At 46.8% G+C, this 22,329-nt stretch overlaps 1 protein-coding gene across 1 annotated transcript in view; it reads left to right on the top strand.

Moving 5' to 3' along the window:
• Positions 1 to 22,329, top strand: part of LOC144768903 (cell adhesion molecule CEACAM1-like) — a 235,468-nt gene that overhangs the window by 184,649 nt on the left and 28,490 nt on the right. Inside the window, exons 11-12 of the mRNA XM_078652916.1 lie at positions 6,769 to 6,804; positions 13,662 to 13,697. Of these exons, the coding sequence (XP_078509042.1) occupies positions 6,769 to 6,804; positions 13,662 to 13,697 (72 nt within the window). The remainder of the gene's footprint in view (positions 1 to 6,768; positions 6,805 to 13,661; positions 13,698 to 22,329) is intronic.

A 22,329-nucleotide genomic window follows, 5' to 3' on the forward strand; every position in this document is an offset into this window, starting at 1 on the left:
AGGAAGCATAGCTGCCAGGGCCTTAGATTGCCAAGTGTGACATTTTTATAATGTCAGCGGAATTATGAGTGACATTTCAACAACTATGAGTGACACTTTTTTCGCAAGGAAAATCAAGCAATAAAAACACCGGAAAAATAAATATCAGAAACGACACCCATTTGAGCATCGAGAAACTGTAAGAAGAGTTTAAAACGGCTGCAAAGCACTGGAAATTGAAGGGTACACGCGTAGCTTAGAGGTCACAACCCCTCTGCAGACTGTAATTTATCTCAAACAGACACACTGAGCAGTTTGATAAAACATTAATTCGCTGATAACAGCAGGGTGTGCGGCGCCGCACGTTATTTTTTAACAACCAGAGGCTGAAGCTACGTTGCATTGCTAGTCTCAGCAATTAACATTGCGACACAATTAAGCATGGGGGTGCATGCAAGCCTCAGGAGAAAAGTTTGATTAAAGTACACATAGCCTAGCCTAGGGTCACAACTCGGCTGCAGGGAGTTTTATTTCGAATATGTACTTTTTGAGAGAGTGAGCCTTAAAAAGCCTGCGCTATCTAAGAGTACTTGCACCAGTGCGTGTTATGCAGCAGGCTGTAAAAGTAGTTTAAAAAATACTTATGGCACTGCACAGAAGTGTTTGCTTTAAAACATACAGGGACTCGTACTGACTCCTGAAGATGAATGACTTTTTGTGGCAGCTGTCCATCGGATCCCGCGCGCAGGTGTCACGACATGAGAAGCTTAGAGAGCTCCTATAGTTCTGCACAGGTTCGCCAGCGACTCAGAAGGCCTGCCTCGCTCGAGTAAGCCACAGGTAGGCCTGAGGTCATGGGTCGAGTCGCCAGGTGGAATCTCATCATGCTGCTTTTAGCCGCTCTCAGCGGCCTTGCCCAGCACTTAGCAGGCTGTTGACCAACTTAATGTAGCAGCGGCCGGCGTTGCCTGGGCCCGCCTGTCCTGGATGGTGTGCGGTGCGTCGGTGTTGGGAATCAATCCATTCCTCAAGATCCCCACCGGGACAGGGTCGAATAGCTCAGTTCCGAATTACGGCGCTGCCTAAAAGTGCAGCACAAATCTTTGATGAAATGCCGCCCGCTCGATGCGCAGCGCGGGCGGCAGCTGAGCTCAGCATGACTGCAGGACCTGTGACTCGTCCCCGCCTTAGCCCGTGTCTGTGCGGCGTGTGTGTGGGAGGTTGGCATTGCCCAGGAGAGACTGCATGACCTTGGTGACCCTGTCGCGACTCGCGTACGCACCACACCACCACCACTATGCTAGGTGGTGGTGCGTGCAGCGTGCATGCGATGCAGGCAGCAGTTGCAAGCAGGAGAGCTTGCTTGCACTTCAAACGGTGCCACGAGGGCGCGGCACTGGTGGCCCGTGGCGGCGGCCTTTATAATTTATTTGGGGGCTGGGGACACTGACTGACAAAGTGTCAGACAGTGTCCCCAAATAAATTATATAGGCCGCCGCTGTGGGCCACCAGTGCCGCACGGCTGCCGCCCGTAAAATAGTGCCGCCTGGGACAGTCCACCCCACCCACCCCCCCTAGCTACGCCATTGGGGGAAGTGATGTCATCACAGGGTTCTATTGATGAAGCGTATGTCCTCTGAGAATCATTCTCTGGAGGGCTGGTACCGTCCGGAGCAGGTTCCTTTAAGGAGACTGACTGCGATTAGAATTTGTTGTGTGATTACTAGATACATTAAAGGAACACAGGCCTCCTCCTGCCTTCTAGAGACTAAGCACCACTCCAGATGAATGCCCAAATTGTCTCTGGAGATGTGAGCCGAAACATCCTCTCATGGCCCACTGTACGGTTTGTGCGACAATTCAGTGTACTGGGAGAAGGTTTAATGCCAGATGGGGGCGCTGTCTGCACCTTTTGTGCCTGAATATCCAGTTTCAGTTCCAGTTTCAGTTCTTTGGCACTGGAGTGCTGCATGGGCTCTCCTGTGAGAGTATATCTCAACAACAAAAGAGTGACTGACGGCGCAAAAAAACAATTTATATACACTCTCCCGTGAGAGGCCAGAAGCGTGACTAAGATGGTACAATGTCTGCGTGTAGGTGTTGCCTTTCTCTAGGGGATGACCCCACTAAGGATGTACCGAGCTTGGTGGAGAAAGCAAAGGATGCAGACCTCCTCTTATTCCCTCCCTCTTGAGTATGAGTGAGACTCGAAGACTGCTAGAAACAAAAAGGCAATGGTGCCCACACCTGGTGCACAGAGTCCATCTTCAAACTCAGACACACTGTCCTGAGAAGAGGAGAAGGCAACAAAACCTTCATTACATATAAATAAAGACTCCCAATGTATTGTTCTTACTTATTTATACAGATACATACAACCAGCAAATCATTGCTTTCTCTGTATTTATTTTTAAAAACTCAAAGGTCTTCTTTTGAGTGATCTTAGTGCGGTCAGTGATGAGTCCCAGGCCAGTAACTGTACAGAATGGCAATCAGGAAAATAAAAAACTGGGACAAGGTGTCCTAAAAAACAGCTGCAGATTTGCAGTAATTTGTAATAGAAATGATAATCAGCCAGATTCATGAAAGCAAAATCGGCTCGCAAAGGGCCAGATTCTGAGAATCCGGCCCTTTGCGAGCGCTATTTTTGCATTTGGGATTCATCATCCCAAATGCAAAAATCGCAATTCTCGAAATCGCTAATTTGCGATTAATTGCATTTAAGGAATCTCAATTTGAGATTCCTTAAATGCAATTCATGAACCATTTTAAAATTGCGAATTCGCAATCTGGGGCCGCTATTTACCGTGAAGTCTAACTACGTGGTAAATAGCAATAACTTAGAAAAATGCACTTTAGTGTCCTTTGGACATGTGTGTGCGCAACACCAGTGTATATTACCATTTCAGGGGTGCTACAGGGTGTCCTTTGGACACCCTGGCACCCTTGAAACTGCTTCCTTATTTGTGATTCGCTAATTGCGAATCGCAAATAAGGAATGACTCCCCATTCATTCCTATGGGCCTTTAGGCCCATAGGAATGAATGGGAAAGCCATTCCTTATTTGCGATTCGCAATTAGAGAATCGCAAATAAGGAAGCAGTAGAAATCGCAAAAAATATTGCGATTTCTACATGAATCCCGTTTTGCGAGTCTTTAATAGCGATTCCTTAAAAATCGCTATTAAGGACTCGCAAAACATGACAATGATGAATCTGGGGGAATGTGTTTATAAGCGTTTATGGCACTGATGCATGTCAATGGGTAAAAATAACACTAGAAACCATTGCCGGCGCTCTAATTAAAATAATTAAAACAGTCCATGAGTAGGATCGGGACTATCTGCGTCATCACAAGACTGAGTTCAAGCTCTTCAAGTGAACTTACTCAAAGCAGAGCTCCAACTTAAACCTTATAGGTTTATTCAAAATTAAAATCATCACCAAAGCAAACATTTTCATCAGGTCGCACCAGTACTAATCAAAAATGATACAGGGTTTGATTAGACCACACTATTTATATATGGGCTTATGTGGTCTACCTCTAGCACTGCACCAAGCATCCAATCCACCTCCCCTCTCAGGCACCATCATTGCACCTGACTCAGTCCTGTAGAGCTCTCTGGGGGATATTTTTAAGAACGTGCGATAATCATCGCCAAAATCATTTAACGCAATTTTTCATATCGCAGTCTATCAAGGGAAAATAACTGTGTTAGCGTCCTATTCTCAACACGGTGATAACATGCTATTGTTTCCCAATAACGTTTCAAAAGTCTGTGATAAAAGTACTGGGACGGCGATAAAAATCAAAAGCAGAACGTGGAAAAAGTGGCGAGGGGCCCAACTGCGATAAAAAAATCTGCGAAAAGCAGCGCAAGGCCTATAAGTCACACAAGTCAGGCGGGAAAAATCACGATAAAAGCAGAATAAAAAAACACAAAGAAAACACAAACGACAGCCAAGCACCATGGAGGTAGCTGGAGCAAGTACAGAGGACAACCAGAACCCCACAAGCCCCACGGAGGACCTGCCTTGGACCTCGGAGTCAGGGAAGGACAAGGAGAAGAAGAAGAGGAGGAACCCGCCTTTCAGTCAGCAGGAAAACAAGATCCTCATTACAGAGGTGATAGAACACCACCACCATCTGTTCATCACCGCCACAGTGTCATTGGCAACTCAAAATACAATATGGCAGTCCATCGTGGACAAGGTGAATACAGTCGGAGTGAAGAGAAGGGAAGTGGACGACTGCAAGAAGCGCTGGACTGATGTGAAGCGCAAAACCAAGCTGAAACTCGAAGCCAACCCGAAAGCAGCAATGCAAACACGAGGTGGGTGTCCAGCGACACATCAGGAGCCAGATGAGATGGAGGAAATGGTGTCCCGAGTCATCATTGGGGAGACGGTGGCAGGAGTTGGGGGACCGGACACTGCTCAACATGACCTGAGCCAACAGCAACAGGGTGAGTAATGACCAGGGACTGGGGGGACGGAGGAGAAGGGCACAATGGCACACATGCACAATTAATTATAGCACATATGTGGACAAACCATGCCCAAGAGTCACAACTCCGACCAAGAGCCCAAGTTACCCAAGTTTGCAACATCTCAGCACTGTATTAGCACAGAAGTGAAAGGGACCCTGTCTGAAAGGAATAAAGGACAGCCAAATCAGAGCAGAAGGGGCAACTCACCCACAATGCAGCACACACACATAAGAATCAGACCACCTCACGTTGACAACAATGTGGTACATACTGCAACACTTTCACAACAGAACAGAGGACACAACTACTGCTGCTTATGTGTAGAAAATGTCTATTTGCATTTGGCACAGCACAAAACTGTGAGATGATAATGTACAAGTACAACCTCACATCCCTGATGGAGTAGAAATGTCACCTGTCCCACATCAAATAGGCATCTCCTCACAAACAGTAGCAATGTACATTGTCATGCAGTCTATAAATAAACTTCGACAATGTGTGAACATACATGTGAACACAATGTCAATCTGCATCTCACCTGCAAATTGCAGAGGGACAGTCAACACCCCCTGCAGAGCAGACCCAACAACTCAGCACTGACGATGAAGAGGACCTCCCCAACATCGACACTGATGCCCTCCAACAGCCCATTGACGGCTTCGGCACCGCACCTCCAGTAGCAGGGCAGCCCAGCTGCATTGAGGAGGCCCCAACCCCTGCACAGACCACACAGCATGAAGCACCCACCACCATGGCTGTCTCACAGAACCCCCACAAACAACACATGGCATTCCAACGCCATGTATTAGGGTGCCAGGAGAAGATGGCTGATCAGCTGCGGGCGGGGTTTGACCTCATGGCAGCCAAACTAGATGCCATACGTGGGTGTCTAAGTCCCATCAGGGACCACTTACAGTCCCTAATGGACACCCACAGTCCGCTCCATGCTCTCCAACAATCCATGGCTGACATTGCTGGAGTCCTGACTCTAAGCCAAGAAGAACTGTCTAGTCAGAGTGGCTACAGTGATGTCAGCTGGGAATTGGGACACGTAAGGAGAATGATGGAGGACTTGGAGCGGATGAAGGCGGAAAGAATGTTTGCCACGGCGGCACACCAGCAAGAAGTAGCTGTGATCTACCATGCCCTGCAGATCCTCGTCCTGGCATTGCCGCCACAAGGCCTGCCGCGAATGAATGCTGCTGCTACTACTCCATCCACATCTCCACCTTCTGAAGTGTCAGTGCCACGCAGTGCGGCTGGCATTCCAACTCCGGCTCCTAATGTGTCACTGCCACACAGTGATACGGACCAATCACCCCCACTCAAATGTGAGGCACCTGACACATCAGAGGACAAAGATGATGATGAATATGGCTTTGTGGTAGGAATGAAGTGGTAGCATTCATCTCCGCCATATGGCCTGTTGCAGCTTAGTTCTGTCCTCTGCATCATGCCCTGGAAAAACACCTTCCACTGTCCCCCGATACACACAGCGACACTCACCTTGGACCTCGAGACGGACTGCCATATTTTGTTTGGTTACCAATGATACAGCGATCACACTGAGGACTGACGTCTTCCACTTCCGATGAACTTGTCAAACCCTAAAGGACTCTGGCTGGCCATCCATGGGGCAACAATGTAAAGTGGGTTTTCCATGTCCCTGTACTGGTCCGGCTTCAACGCTACACTGAATGTGAATAAAACATTCTAAATTAACACAGATGTGTCATGGCTATGATCAATCAAGTAGGAAATTATGGATGAATTTCGGGACAGTGATTCCATAAAAAGGTACTACCTGGGTAATGATATCAATGCCCATGTATGGCCGTGACCCAGATAGGTAGTGGAGGCCTGCCCTTTTAAATATAACATTTTAGATTATTCCCTTCTCAGTAATGGGGATGTCTGAAGTTACCAAGAGTTTACTGCCACATGTGTATGTTTGTGTTTTAACACTTTGCGATATTTCTGAAATGTCCAAACTATGTAAAGTTGACAATATGCAGTGGGGGGACACCTCTTCCACCATGAGTAATCCAGCAGCAGAAAGCCTTTTGCAGAGCCAGGCTTGGAGAGTTCTCTTGCGTAAAAATGTTTGATAAAATCCTCTTGTAATGATTATTTGGGGTGCACAAATCTTCAGACAATCTTGCACAGTTTGCCAAAGCGAGGGGACTACGCAATCTATGGAAACCGCGCAAAGGGAAAGAATGAAAGATCTTCCTCCTTCTTCGCCCCCACCAACTTAAACAGCCAAGATTGTAGGCTAATGTGTGTCTCTTTTTTTGCAGCTGAGCACAGATATGAAACCCTCATTAGAGAAACAGGTAAGAATAAAAAAAACTGTGGTGTTGGGGTGTTGAGCGGATGACCATTAAACCTGATTTAATCCATGAATATCTTTAATTTGGCGGGCAATAATTGACAGCAACGAAGCACAAACAACGCACTGACTTGGTCTGGGAATGGCCCCTGTGCAGGTGTTTTTAGAAGGTGTGAGGGTACATTTTATGACACCAGCATCATCTTGAGTCAATCTCTCTTATTGGCCTAGCAGCACCGCGTCTAATTACCTGTTCTTCTAACATGTGCACTCACCATGCGACTTTATCTCGTGGCAGGATTGGTTCCAGCACCACTGCCTTGCATCACTGGTGTACACTGCACCTGCTGCAAATAATTTCTATACCCCAACCTTGCAGGAAGTGTGAATGCGATCACGTGTGCCACGTGCACAGCACTGGCAATGTTCACCACACAACTCATGATGCGAGGGTAAGGTACACAAGATGATGGATTCCTGCAAACAGAGGGTGAGGATGGGGCTTGTCCAATTAAATTAATCAAAATCATCTTAATTAGCGTACAGACATCCACACTTGCGTAGCGCAGACATCCATACTTGCGTAACGCAGACATCCACCCTTGCATAGCACAGACATACACCCTTGCATAGCAAGTTCCAAAAAGTTCAAGTTCCAAAATTTGTATAGCGCACTACTCACCCAGAGGGTCTCAAGGCGCTTGAGGGAGGGGGGTAATTTACTTGTCGAATAACCACGTTTTTAGTTGCTTTTTGAAGGAGAGGTGGTTCTGTGTAAGGCGGAGGTGGGTGGGGAGAGAATTACATGTCTTGGCCGCTAAGTAGGAGAAGGATCTTCCCCTCCACGGTGGATCTGTGGATGCGTGGGACTGCAGCGAGGGCTTGGTTGGACGATCGAAGTTGGCGGTGGGGGTGTAAAAGGACAGGCGCGTTTTGAGGCATTCAAGTCGTAGATGGCTTTGTGTGCGTGGGTGAGGAGACCGAACGTTATTCTCTTGTTGACGGGGAGCCAGTGGAGGTCTTTCAGGTGACCGGAAATGTGAGCTTGGCGGGGAATGTCGAGTTTGAGTCTGGCTGAGGTATTTTGGATGCGTTGGAGTTTCTTCTGTAGTCTGGCTGTGGTTCCGGCGTAGAGGGTGTTTCCGTAATCCAGTCGGCTTGTGACCAGTGCGTGGGTGACCGTTTTTCTTGTTTCGGTGGGGATCCAGCGGAAGATTTTTTTGAGCATGCGTAGGATGTTGAAGCAGGATGATGAGACAGCGTTGACTTGTCTGGTCATCGAGAGGGAGGAGTCCAGGATGAAGCCCAGGTTACGTGCGTGGTCCGTAGGTATGGGTGCGGTACCCAGGGCCGGTGGCCACCATGAGTCGTCCCAAGCAGAGGGGGATGAACCTAAGATGAGGACTTCCGTTTTGTCCGAGTTCAGTTTTAAACGGCTGTTCTTCATCCACTCAGCAACTTCTTTCATTCCTTCGTGTAAGTTGGTTTTGGCGGTTTTTGGATCTTTGGTGAGGGAGAGGATCAGCTGGGTGTCATCTGCGTAGGAGATGATGTTGAGGTTGTGTTGGCGCGCGATGGATGCGAGGGGACTCATGTATATGTTGAAGAGGGTGGGACTGAGTGATGATCCTGGTGGTACGCCCCAGATGACTTCGGTGGCCTCTGATCTAAAAGGGGGGAGGCGGACTCTCTGGGTTCTTCCGGCGAGGAACGAGATGATCCAGTCCAATGCTTTTCCTTGTATTCCGACGTTGCTGAGGCGTTGTATAAGGGGGCTATGACAAACTGTGTTGAAGGCTGCGGAGAGGTCAAGTAGGATGAGGGCAACTGTTTCTCCATTGTCCAGTAGTGTTCGAATGTCGTCTGTTGCTGCGATGAGGGCGGTTTCGGTGCTGTGTTTGGCTCGGAAGCCGGACTGTCAGGGGTCGAGGGATTTGTTGGATTCGAGGAAGGCGACGAGCTGACTGTTGACGGCTTTCTCAATGACTTTGGCAGGGAATGGGAGGAGCGAGATGGGGCGGTAGTTCTTAAGTTCAGTGGGATCTGCTGTGGGTTTCTTCAGAAGGGTGCTGAGTTCGGCATGTTTCCAGCTTTACGGGAAGGTAGCGGAGTTGAGGGAGGAGTTGATGACGTCTCGGAGATGGGGGGCGATAATTGAGTCTGCTTTGTTGAAAATGTGGTGGGGACATGGGTCGGTTGGCGATCCTGAGTGGATGGTGTTCATCAGGCGGATGGTGTCTTCAGTGGTGATTGGGTTTCAGGCGCAAACGTTGTTGGAGGGGGGTTTTGGTTCGGAGGTGGTTGGAGAGGACTGGTCTCCAGATTGGTTTTCAAAGCTGTTATGTATGTCGGCGATTTTGTTATGGAAGAATGAGGCTAGGGAGTCGCAGAGGTCTTGGGAGGGAGTGATGTCGTTGGTGCCGGCGGTGGGGTTGGTGAATTCTTTGACGATGTTGAATAGTTCCTTGCTGTTGTGGGCGTTGTTGTCAAGTCGATCCTTGAATGCTGATTTCTTGGTGGATCGGATCAGTTGGTGGTGTTTGCGGGTGGTGTTCTTGAAGGTGGTCAGGTTGTCAGTGGTAGGGTTTTTTCTCCAGGCTTTCTCGAGGGTGCGACAGAACTTCTTGGATTTCTTGAGGTCGTCGTTGAACCAGGGGGCTTTTTTGCTACCTTGCTTGATTTGATGGTCTTTCAAGGGTGCTAGTTCATCGGCGCTGTGGGTGATCCATTGTGTGAGGTTGGTGGCTTCTTGGTTTGGGTCCGATGATTTGGCAGGAGGGTTTTGGTGAAGCGATGTGAGGAGTTGGTCGATGGTAATTTTGTTCCAGTTTCTTCGGGGAATTGGTTGAGGGAGGTTGTGGATCGTGGTCTTTTTGTAGTTGAAGTGAACGCAGCTGTGGTCCGTCCAATGGAGAGCTGTGGTGTGATTGAAGGAGATGTGCTTGCTGGAGGTGAAGATTGGGTCGAGCGTGTGCCCGGCATAGTGAGTGGGGGTATCAACAAGTTGTTCGAGTCAGAGGTTGGCCAGGTTGTCCAGAAGGGTGGTGGTGTTGCTGTCGTTTTTCTTTTCCAGGTGGAAGTTGAGGTCTCCCAGTAGAATGTAGTCCTCGGAAGGGAGGGCGTGTGGGCTGATGAAGTCAGCGATCTCTTCGCTGAATTGTGTGCGGGGTCCTGGTAGCCTGTAGATGAGGGTGCCTCTGAGTGTGGTCTTGGGGTCGGTGTGGATCTGGAAGTGAAGGTGTTCGGCGGTAGCGAGGTTATCGTCGGAGCTGGTCGTGATGCGGATGGTGTTCTTATGGACGATGGCGATGCCTCCTCCTGTTTGGTTGGTGCGGTCCTTTCGGATGATCTTGTAGCCATCCGGGATGGCTATGGCGATGTCGGGAGCTGATGAGGCGTTCATCCAGGTTTCTGTAAGGAAGGCGACGTGCGGCAATGTGGTGTCGAGTAGGTTCCAAAGGTCAATGGCGTGTCTGTGGATCGAGCGGGTGTTGAGTAGGATGCACTTAAGGTGGTTAACGTCGGAGCTCTGTTTGGAGTCTGTGGATTTGGTGTGGGTCCTGATGCAGTCGAATTTGCAGGAGTGGCAGGTGAAGGGTCCATGGGTGTGTCTTGGGGCGGCTTGATAGCAGTCTATCCCTTTGTGCACAGCTCAGACATCCACTGTAGCATAGTGAAGACATCCACCCTTGCGTAGCGCAGACATCCACCCTTGCATAGTGCACACATCCACCCTTGCGTAGCGCAAGCATCCACCATTGCTTAGCAAGACATCCACCATTAGGTAAAAGGTGTACAACATGTAGTTCGTGGAGAAGTGTGGCTCACTGGTTAGAGGAGGCAGACCTGGAAGCAGAGGTCAGCCCGGGACCAGGGTTCAATTCCCGGCTCGGCGGGGTCTTGAGTCCTAAAATGTCCATGGCCTGAACAATTCTCGCTCCGGTGCCTACTCGATTCACGGGTTCACACTCTGCGACTCTGGGCAATAGCTTGCTTAATCTCCACAACGGCCCCTCGCGGCGGGATGCCTGGCTTTCACCTTGCGGATACCCTGCCGGGGTTATCTCACAGGGGAATACCAGGACGGGTTCCCTAAGCAAGCGCTTAGAAACCGCTTGGTGATTTGCGCTATATAAATTCCTGTACATTTACATTTACATTCATGCTGGAACTCTGTTTGCTAACTGAAAAGAACCAACACAACTTCACCCTGTTGGACAAATGATGACTTTGGTATAACTCTACACAATGTGCTTTCCCACCACTGGTGGCACGAATGAACTCGGCTCAATGCTCCAGCAATGAATGTGAAAGACAGGTTATTATAGCCCCACAAAACACTATTCAATATGTAATAGAAGTACTGCTTTTGGGTTACTAACAATTCCATAAATGGATAAAGAATAAGCACTTTACAAGTATTTATCACTACAGGAACCATCTGTATCTCAGTACATCTAAAACAACTACACCGAATATTATATAAAGAGCAAAAAGGCACATTATAAATAACAAGAATAAAATATTTCTAACATTGTCAAAATATCCTTTAAAATGTAATCTGGAGCCTAACACTAGAACATCTACTCCCATGCGCAATACCAATAGGGCATGAAGAGCAGAGAAACTTGCAGTCTAGAGTTTCTTCGGGAGAAGAGACGCACTTCATACTTTGTTGACAGCAAAAGCTGTCTTTATCAGCAGAGGTGTGAAGATAGTGTTATCGCGAAGGGCAAACACACACTGCAATAGAAGTCAGTCAGTCTTCCTCCAGGACTCAGCATTATCAGTTTCAGGCGAGCTGTAGCATTTGTAAAGTGCAAAGAGTGTCGGCAGTAGGTGAGACCGACTCTGGACGGATCTTGGACGATACACTGGGTGAAGAACCTCTCCTGACAAGTGGTCATGTTTATATACTACAACTTGGAATTATTGACAAAAGTTTAAGAATGTCTGACATAGATTATGTGCATCAAGGTGTGCATCCTAAACATTTCCTTATCAACATATAAGGTAAAAGGACATCAATTCAGACTAAACTATTTTTGTTATGTGTCTGTATGTGTTCTGAATCAGCCTTGACATAGAGGAAAGTAGACATTTGACCCAGACAAAATGTTGCATTATTGGTGGCATCTGTCATTAATCAAAGGGCTTAATGTTTTCTCAGCTCTTGGAACGATAAGTTCTGGCAACATCTGCATCTAGCAGACATGAGAATGATTCTGCATAAATCAGAAAAAATGGTGTCTTCCATTGTTTGAAAGGGAAGATGGCCGCCTCCATGAATCAAGATGGAGTCAAGCCCTATATAAGATGGAGTTAGACCTTGAGGACTTTACGTCAACCCAGTTGGGCTTGACTGTCCTGTGTTGAACAAGTGTCCCTGGATAGGAAGTGGTGTGCATTGGTATCCATTGGTGTCTGAGGTTGCCAGGTGGAGGGAGAACCTTCTAGTGATGGGAAAGAGTGTATCTTGTTTGGTCAAACTGGCCCGATTTGATGAGAATTCTCCCTGTTGAGCGAGAGAACAGAGAACCTGTATACTTAACTTTGGAAATAATCATTGGTGGAATGTGTGGATGTCCTCTTCACCCTAATATATAAAGTCCCATCAACACATATCTGAGTGCACACGTTCCAAGCCGACGCGTGTAGGAATCAGAGTGTGGCTGGGTCTCCTGGTATCAGTGAAATCCCTGGCTCACCCTTTGTAGCTTGTTACAAGTAGCAATGTAACCTCAGAGTAAATGTATGGCTACACTGGAACAGCTAGACAAACAACATTAACAAGTGACAAACATGAAAAGGTATACACTAAGTTACTTACATAGCCAGAAATAAAATACCCCCCTAAAACAAAAATTAAAGGAACTTGATAATGGGAACACATAGCATCATAGGAAAGTGTTGGGAAATGCGCTCAGTGTTATCCAATGAGAAATGCACAAGAAAGTAGAAAAAGGTTGGCAATGTCTCTCTTGACGTTGACCCACTAGGGACCATACCTAGATGTAAGTTGAGGGCTTATCTAACTTTTTATCTTCAAAAATAGAAATGTTTCTTGAGTTTTCATATTTTAGCGTATTAAACCTATAAACTGTCCTAATGAGAATAAATTAATTCAGTGAGCAGTCCCGCTGCTGTCTTGAACTTCTCATGAATGTGTTGAGTGGGAAAAAACTCTAAGATGTGGCTTGCAAGGTCATAACTTTTCAGGTTGGCTTGGTGGCTTGTCCTGATTCTTTAAGTGTTAAATGCTTGTTTGTGCAAGTGCTGGTAGCACTTGTGACCATGAAGAAAGGTCCTTCAGCAATATATTCAATGATGATTTTACCATCACAGGATGGTTCCAACACCAACTATTGCAAAACAAGAAGTCTAAATAGAATTCTAACTGGTCCATTGGAATTCCTCCCAAGTGCCTGAACCTTCTTTACCACTCAGCCTTGGAAGTAATTGTTCATGTAGACCCGAACAAAAGACATGTCCGGTTCCAAGTAGTTCATTGATATTCTTACTGAGATAAAAGCTTCCTTTGACTGAGGACCTTCTGTACATCCACCCTTAGCAAGGATCATTCACAGGGGATGGATGGTTTCTCTGGCAAGACCATGATCACTTGTTTCCCTGTGGATCAGCAGAGCACTGATGCAACAGTGCAGCCAAGTTCTGGGGCACTATGATGACATCTTTGGAAACTTCACAAAGTGAAAGGATGTCAACTTCTCTCTCCTTCATCGCCACACCCTTCCAACTTAAACAGCCATGATGTCTTACTTCATGTAATAGAAGCATCCTTTCGATGTCTCTGTCACTAAAAATGGATTATAGGCTAATGTGTGTCTCTTTCTTTTGCAGCTGAGCACAGATATGAGACCCTCTTTCCAAAAACAGGTAAAAAAAGTGTTTTAAATCTGTGGTATTGGGGTGTTGAGTAGAGGAGTGTTAGGCATGGTTTAATGCATAGATACCTTTCATTTGGTGAAAAAAGACTGACAGCAACAAAGCGCAAACAATGCACTGACTTGGTCTGGCAATCGTCCCAGTGCGGAGGTCATAGGAAGGTGTGATAGTACATTTTATGACACGAGTATCATCTTGCGTACATCTCTCTTATTAGGCTCCGTGCAGCACGTGTAGTTACCTGTTATTCTTATATTAATGTAGACCAATAAGAGACATGTCCTGTTCCAAGTAGGCAATTGGTATTCTTACTGGAAGACAAGAAATGCACCTGTCTGGGGAACTTCTGCACCATCCTCCCGAAGCAAGGATGATTCACAAGGGACAGCTAATTTCTCTGTTGGACCATGATCCCTTGTGTCTCTATGGATGTTGTTATGTTATGTTATTTGCTTTTATAAGGTGCACAGCTACCCAAGGGTTTGCCGGCGCCGCCTGAAAATATCAAAAGAGCGGTGGAAAGACCTATTGAATAAAAAGCCAGGTCTTACGAAAGTGTACAAAGCTGGACACATTTCTCAAAGACAGAGGAAGGGAGTTCCATAGGGTGGGGCCCAGGTAAGAAAAAGATCTGCCACCCACCCTGGACAATCCCGGGACCGAGAATTTTGCCTGGCTAGCTGAACGGAGAGGGCGAGAGAGGATATATGGTTGGGCGATGGAACTAAGATATTGGGGGGCCTTGCCTGTTTTAATCCTATGAATATAAGTTAAGGTCTTGAATTTGATACGATGTTCCACTTTCAACCAGTGGAGTTCACGCAAGGAACCAGAAACAGAGGCTGTTTTAGGGATCTGGCAAAGCAAGCGAGCAGCAGCATTCTGAACGACTTACAACTTGAGAATAACCTCCTTATTGGCTCCCAAAATGAGGATGTTGCTGTAGTCCAGGCGAGAGGTGACAAAGGCCTGGACTACAGTTCTTTTTGTGGAATCCGGCAACAAAATTTAAAAAAAATTCCTGAGCCATTTAAGTATGGCAAAGCAAGTTGCAGCCACCTTTATTGCTTGAGGTTTCATCAAAAGGAGGTCAATAATAATGAAACCCAAATTACGGGCTTGTTTAGTACACTAGGGGGGAACACCCAATTCAAGGGACCATTGTTGGGGACCCCAGAGCTCTTTATTATTCCCTAAGATTAACACCTCAGTCTTCTCCCCATTGAGCTTGAGTGAATTAACTTGCATGCACTGCGCGATTTTACGAAGCCCATCTTGAAGAGAGGAAGGCTTAAAAGCTCCTTTGTCAGAAAGGGAGAAGACTATTTGGGTGTCATCAGCGTAGGAAAAAATCGACAATCCTACCTCCTTGGCGATGTCAACCAAGGGTTTAACATAAATGTTAAACAATAAGGGGCTAAGAATCGAGCCCTGTGGCACCCCACAGGGAGAGGCATGGATTTTTGAAGCTGCTGCTGAGGAAAAGACCTGAAACGAACGGTCCAACAAAAGTTTGTCAGCCATTTCAGGGCAGATCCAGTCACGCCGATGGATTGAAAAGTTTGCAAAAGCACGGTATGAGATACCGTGTCGAATGCGGTGTTCAGATCTAGCAGCATGAGTGCCACAGTGTCGCCAGCATCCAAGCGGCTACGCATAATTTCACTGACTCCCAGAAGTGTGGTTTCTGTAGAGTACCCTTCCTTAAAGCCTGATTGGGATGGGTGTAGAAACTTGTGGGTTTACACATAGTGAGTTAATTGCGAGTTCACATATTTTTCCAACATTTTGGAAAAAACTGGGAGCAAGGAAATGGGGCGGAAGTTGGATAGTTGTGCTGGGTCAGCGTTTGGCTTCTTTAACAACGGGAGGACCATTGCATGCTTCCACTCAGGTGGAATCAGGGCTTCACATAAAGAGGCATTAAATAGCTCCCTAATCAGCTACAAATTAGGTAACTCCTTTTTTTGGCAATATGGTAATAGAAAGCGGGTCCCGGGGGAACCTGATTTAATACTTTTTTTTAATGCGACTGAAAGAAGTAGTGTCAAGCGGGTTCCATTGTTCAAGTTTGTTTACGCTGGCCTCCTCCTGGATCTCTGACTGAGATCCAGAGTTAAGTAAGACGGGGGTAGCCATAGATTGCTGCAGGGTAGAGATCTTATAAGTATTTAATGTTGAATAGATCTGCTCCACTTTGTTTAAATAAAACATCGCAAGATCCATTGTGATTAAGAAAGAGTTGGTGGTGGAGCTTGACTGGCTGCGCCTGAGAGCTCCTTAACCAATTTACACAGAACTTTAGGGCAATTTTGAGCATTAGAAATAGTGGAGCTTACAATATCAGCCCGAGGGGCGTTATAAAGAGAATGGTATTCTCTGATTGACTGTTTATAATTCATTTTAGATTATGGGGCATAATCCTTCCTCCATCGTCTTTCTAACATTTTACACTTACTCTTCACTTTTTTTAAGGTGGAGGAAAACCAGGGGGCAGGGGGACGATGATTTTTTACTTTCTGCGAGGAAGGAGGGAGGCAGATGTCAGCAGAGTTAGAGATCCAATTCATAATAGTACCTAAGTCTGTCATGGAGGCCTGATTAATGGCAGGCATAGTTTCCAAGAATGGTTAAAGAGATCCATGTCGAGTATGCCCCAGTTTCTTGAGTTGAGCTTATTCCCTAAATTGGGCACACTAAGTTAGTCAATTCTATCATGACCCGGAGACCAACTAGGAAGTGATCAGACCAAATGACAGGGAGGGCCGGGGACCAGCGGACTCTGAGGATATTAGAAAATATTGGATCTAATAGATATCCAGCCACATGGGTAGGGCCTGAGTTAAGAAGCACAATGTTCATGGCCGCCAGGTCGGAAATTAAAGTGATGCTAACAAGGGAGGTAGGGTCATCAAAATGAATATTCAGGTCACCTAAAATTGTAAAGTTAGCTGCGCTGAGCAAACAGGGAGCAACCAAGTCAGGAAATGTGGAAGCCCAGAGGCCAGCAGGGCCAGGGGGACGATAAAGTAACATTCCTGAGAAGGTGAACTGAGGAGTTAAGGCGAGTTTAAATATCATGGCCTCGCTATCCTTCTGAAGTACTGGGTTTTTAAGGACCCAGTGGTGCCAGGGAAAACACCCTAAGACTTCGAGTCCTTCCTGTCTTAGACTACAGAAACACAGAGTCTTCTTGGTAAAGTCAAAGATCGAATTTATTGGCTGCAGCCAGTAACAGGTATCCTAGAAGTACAACACGGTGTATGTTCTCAGGAGACTCCTCAAAATTACAAAGTCAGCCAACCCCTTTTATACAAAATATTATGCTTTAGGCAAACATTCCTTATTTTACAGTTGAACTTTCACATATTTTCACAACAAAGAAAAAGCAGAGTCATGATGACAAGCCCATATTTCAGTTTGTCCAGCCCACAATCAATTACCCGGCAAGGCCCAACACTTCCATCAGATATCGGTGGACCCCTAATAAAAACGGGCACCTCCTCCTCGTAAAGCAAGTCATGAAGAAAGAAACAGGGACAGGTGTGTGTAAGATAAGGCATGGTTTGTATGCGATGAAAGGTTTATGGTATGCTGTGCCTTGATACTAATCTCGATCGGCCACTGGGGAAGGGACTGGCTGAACAGGTTCGGCTTCAGGCAGTGGAGTCAGCTTGCCCAGGTCACACAAAAGTCAGCTAGAGGTGTACGTGTCCTTTAAGACTTGTTTTTGGCCTCAGTCATCGGCCTATGTAAGGGCAACCACTAAAATGGCTGCCGTACACAAAATGGAACCCGAGGGTTCAGGACGAAATCTCTGATTTCAGGGTGATCTCGCCACTGGAATACGGCGAAAATGCTTGTATAGAGTATACTCGTCATTCTCGGTCTGCTGATACCAAAATCGTCATGATACGACGATGTTTATGACACGGGTCCAGAATTTTCAGTACCACAGCCCTCCTTTTGCCCTTACATAGGCAATTTAACCTATACTCATGCTAATCTGAGTCCAGGTCTATATTCACGAAATCATTGAGATGTTGCTGTAGCATCATCCTATTACTTAGCTCGTCCCTCGATACAGGTTTCCTTACACACGATGTAACACAAAGGCTACATATAGCAGAAGCACACTGTATGCACAGACAGAACAGGAAAAGAATGGCTAAGATCATCCCAATGACCATCAGAATCTTCCATCCCCAGGCGGATATCAGTTCCCAGAACCACCCAAGCAATGACCAATCTCCTTTATCCATATGAATAGATTCAGAGATCTTATGCAGTTTGGAGATGGCCTGGTACACTGTCGGAGCGTTGTCTGGAATGAAAATACAGCAACTCGATTGGATCACTTTACATACCCCACCTCGGTCTGCAAGTATGACATCTAACGCAACTCTTTTCTGAAGAGTCATAAGGCGATCCTACTGGAGCTCAGCATTCAAGTTACTAAGGGCACCGGCAGTTTCAACTACGGTGGACTCCACCACTCTCGTTAATTGTCGAATGTTCCTGCTGTTCACCATAGGTCCCCAAAACGGCATAAAACCCTTCACGAAATCTCCCAATTCTTGTCCTGCAGTATCTTCTTTACTGAAGACACCTCTAACTACCCTTGTCTTGTGGTAATCTGCCGCAGCAGTGTAGGTGGGAGGCAACGGGAACGAAACAAAACATGTGCCTGAGAAATCAGGGGGCAACCATGTGTATGCTTTATCATAGCAGATGAAATAGGTACCCTTAGCTGCTAAGAACGATGGGGAAGTCTGGGACGCAAAGACGTATGTCTCATTACAGATACTCTTTCCTAGCTGAGCTCTCGGATTCTTCCCATTACCCTGCAGACAGTAGTGACCCTGATGGGGTTCAAGTTCAAGTTCAGTAATTTATATAGCGCACTACTCACCCAGAGGGTCTCAAGGCGCTTGGGGAGGGTGGGTGCATTATTTATCGAATAGCCAGGTTTTGAGTTGCTTTCTAAAAGAGAGGTGGTTCTGTGTAAGGCGGAGTTGAGTGGGGAGAGAGTTCCAGGTTTTGGCCGCTAAGTAGGAGAAAGGTTCCGTGCGTGACCTGTAGGTATGGGTGCTGTGCCCAGAGCCGGAGGCCACCATGAGTCGTCCCATGCAGAGGGGGACGATCCTAAGATGAGGACTTCCGTTTTGTCCGAGTTTAGTTTTAAACGGCTGTTCTTCATCCATTCGGCTACTTCTTTCATTCCTTCGTGTAGATTGGTTTTGGCTGTGTTTGGGTCTTTGGTGAGGGAGAGGATCAGCTGGGTGTCGTCAGCGTAGGAGATGATGTTGAGGTCGTGTTGTCGCGCGATGGTTGCGAGGGGACTCATGTACACGTTGAAGAGGGTGGAACTGAGTGATGATCCTTGTGGTACGCCGCAGATGACTTCGGTGGCCTCTGATTTGAATGGGGGGAGGCGGACTCTCTGTGTTCTTCCGGCGAGGAATGAGGTGATCCAGTCCAATGCTTTTCCTTGTATTCCGACGTTGCTGAGGCGTTGTATGAGGGTGTTGTGACAGACTGTGTCGAAGGCGGCGGAGAGGTCAAGTAGGATAAGGGCAACTGATTCTCCGTTGTCTAGTAGCTTTCGGATGTCATCTGTAGCGGCGATGAGGGCGGTTTCGGTGCTGTGTTTGGCTCGAAAGCCGGACTGTGATGGGTCGAGTGAATTGTTGGATTCAAGGAAGGCGGCGAGCTGGCTATTGACGGCTTTCTCGATGACTTTGGCCGGGAAGGGGAGGAGTGAGATGGGGCGGTAGTTCTTAAGTTCAGAGGGGTCCGCTGTGGGTTTCTTCAGAAGGGCGCTGAGTTCGGCATGTTTCCAGCTTTCTGGGAAGGTAGCGGAGTTGAGGGAGCAGTTGATGACATCGCGGAGGTGAGGTGCGATGATGGAGTCTGCTTTGTTGACGATGTGGTGGGGGCATGGGTCAGTTGGTGAGCCTGAGTGGATGGAGTTCATCAGACGGGTGGTGTCTTCAGTAGTGATTGGGTTCCAGGCGCAAATGTTGTGAGGATGCTGTTTTGGTTCGGAGGTGGGTGGAGTGGGTTGTTCCTCGGACAGGATATCGAAGCAGTTGTGAATGTCGGCGATTTTGTTGTGGAAGAAAGATGATAGAGAGTCGCAGAGGTCTTGGGAGGGAGTGATGTCGTTGGTGCCGGCAGTGGGGTTGGTAAATTCTTTGACGATGTTGAATAGTTCTTTGCTGTTTTGGGCGTTGTTGTCGAGTCGATCCTTGATTGCTGATTTCTTGGTAGATCGGATCAGTTGGTGGTGTTTGCGGGTGGCGTCCTTGAAGGTGGTCGGGGAGGATCGCTTTGCTCGCTGGTTCTCACTCTGACTAACTCCATATCCGATTACGTTCCATCCAATATATGCTAGTGTCTCTTCTCTCGGATAGTCTCATAGGAAGTAGCTCCTCTAATCATATCTACTATACCCTTGAATAGAGTACTATTCTTCGGATTATCTTTTACAGAACGTAGGGGATGGACTTCACGAGCATAAATGAACATCGTTCTGTACGCCCACACAGAACCATTGTAGCTGAATGGCAGGACCAGATAAGGGATACCTTTGTCCGAAGTGTGAGGCATAAGACCACACACCCAACAGTTGGTGCAAAAGCTGAACGAAGGAGTTATTAACAAACTCTAATCTTCTAGCGGACTCATGTTCAGGAAGAGGGTGAAAAGAATGTGAGGAAACAGTAGAAGGAGGTATGGGTTGTGTAGTGGGTGCAAATGTCACTCGAAAAGAGAATAAGACATATCCTATTAAAAACATCATTACACTAAACAACATAAAAATGCATAATATCAAAAAGCGTTTCTTGGTCATCATTCTACAAATTTTGGCTTTAAAATTCATCTCTTTGGCAGGTCTCTCCATCTCGAAAAACTCCATCCTCTCTAATTGCTGCTCGCGATGGTAGGGTGTTCTATGCTAAGGAATGCTTCTGTCAGTCCAGGGCAACTCCCTTAGACCAACCAGAACCGTCGACCTAACGCCTTCGGCTGCACTCCAAAGACTTCAGCAACCGCGACCCTACAGCTGAACCCGGATGGTGGTTCGAAAAACAAAAATAAAAAAGTTTCTCAGATGAGAGAGCTGCACTTTTAAAAATAGTAACGAAAAAAATCTTTTTATTTGTCCATAGTTCTCGGCCTCAGGTTGTAACGTCTTTTTCCAGGTAATGTCTGGTCTTGAAACAAGAGGTCAGGCTCAGTAGTGTCCAATCGAATTGATGGTGGCACAGCTTCTTGCAAAAAATTGTCACTTTCTCGTTCAGAAATTGTTCCTTTTACACGTGCATCACTGAAAGGCAGAAAACGAGGCACAGTCTCAGTCTCAGAATCTGCAAAGCCCTCCTGGACCCACCGGTCGTACAGCAGAGGTAAGGGGACCCTATTGCAGTGTACGCCGTGGATACAGTTTTTCTTTCCTTCCACTCGAACGGCTGACCTCGTTGACAAAAGGACTAGATGGGGGCCTGTCCAACGGGGCTGATCGTTTTTCGTCCGCTGGAAATTTTTCACCAAGACCCATGAGCCAGGATCGATGATGTGGCCTGGATCTTCGGAAACCTGAGGCAGAGTATCATGAACCTGTTGGTGTAAAACACGCAATTTAGCCGTCAATTCATACAAATAATCAAGCAGTACAGGGTGTTCGATCTCACTGAATTTTGTCGGCCTTGGCACTCCCCATATGGGGACGGCCGAACGCGATTTCATAAGGACTAAGTCCCACTCGTGAATGTACAGTCATTCTTGTTGATAGGAGTGCTAAAGGCAGAGCGTCAGGCCATTTGAGACCAGAGCTTGCTTGTATCTTGGCCAGTTTCAGTTTTAGTGTGCCATTGTAGCATTCTACTAGTCCAGCTGATTGGGGTGATTTGCAGCGTGAAATTTTTGCTGGATACCTAGCCCTTCGCATACTTTCTTCATCACTTGACCCACAAATTCACTCCCATTATCACTCCAGACCATTCTCGGCAAGCCAAATCTAGGGAAGAATTCTTTGACAAGGGCTTTAGCGGTGGATAAGGTAGTGTTATCTTTCAGTGGATATGCTTCTACCCATCTTGAAAAGGCACAAAGAACAACGAGTACGTATTTCAAATTGTTGCACCTTTCCATGTGGATGAAATCTAGCTGCAAAACCTCGAACGGGTACGTTGGAGGCGAAAAATGACCAGCTGGAGTTGGGGTTCCCCTACCGGGATTGTATTTCAAACACACCATGCAATTCTTGACCACATTCTCTGCACACTTAGGAATTCCAGCATTTTGCCATACTGGAGCCAACAACTTACAGATCCCTTTCACACTGATATGAGCCATTCCATGAGCCATTGTAACCACTGCAAGCACATACGCATTGGGTAGCAACCATCGCTGATGTTCTGACAATTCAACCCAACAACCATTTGCATCCATTTTTCCAGTACTCTCTCTCCACACACTCAACTCTTTCTCTGTAGCTTCAGCTTGAATGGACTTCACACTCTCTATTGTATCTTCACACATTCCAACGTCACCAACCCATCTTGCAGGGCCTGCAACATACATTCGGCTCATCACATCCCTTGCTGTTTCTTTTGCG

Source organism: Lissotriton helveticus, chromosome 7 (assembly GCF_964261635.1).
Source record: "Lissotriton helveticus chromosome 7, aLisHel1.1, whole genome shotgun sequence".
In the NCBI taxonomy this organism is placed as follows: Eukaryota; Metazoa; Chordata; class Amphibia; order Caudata; family Salamandridae; genus Lissotriton; species Lissotriton helveticus.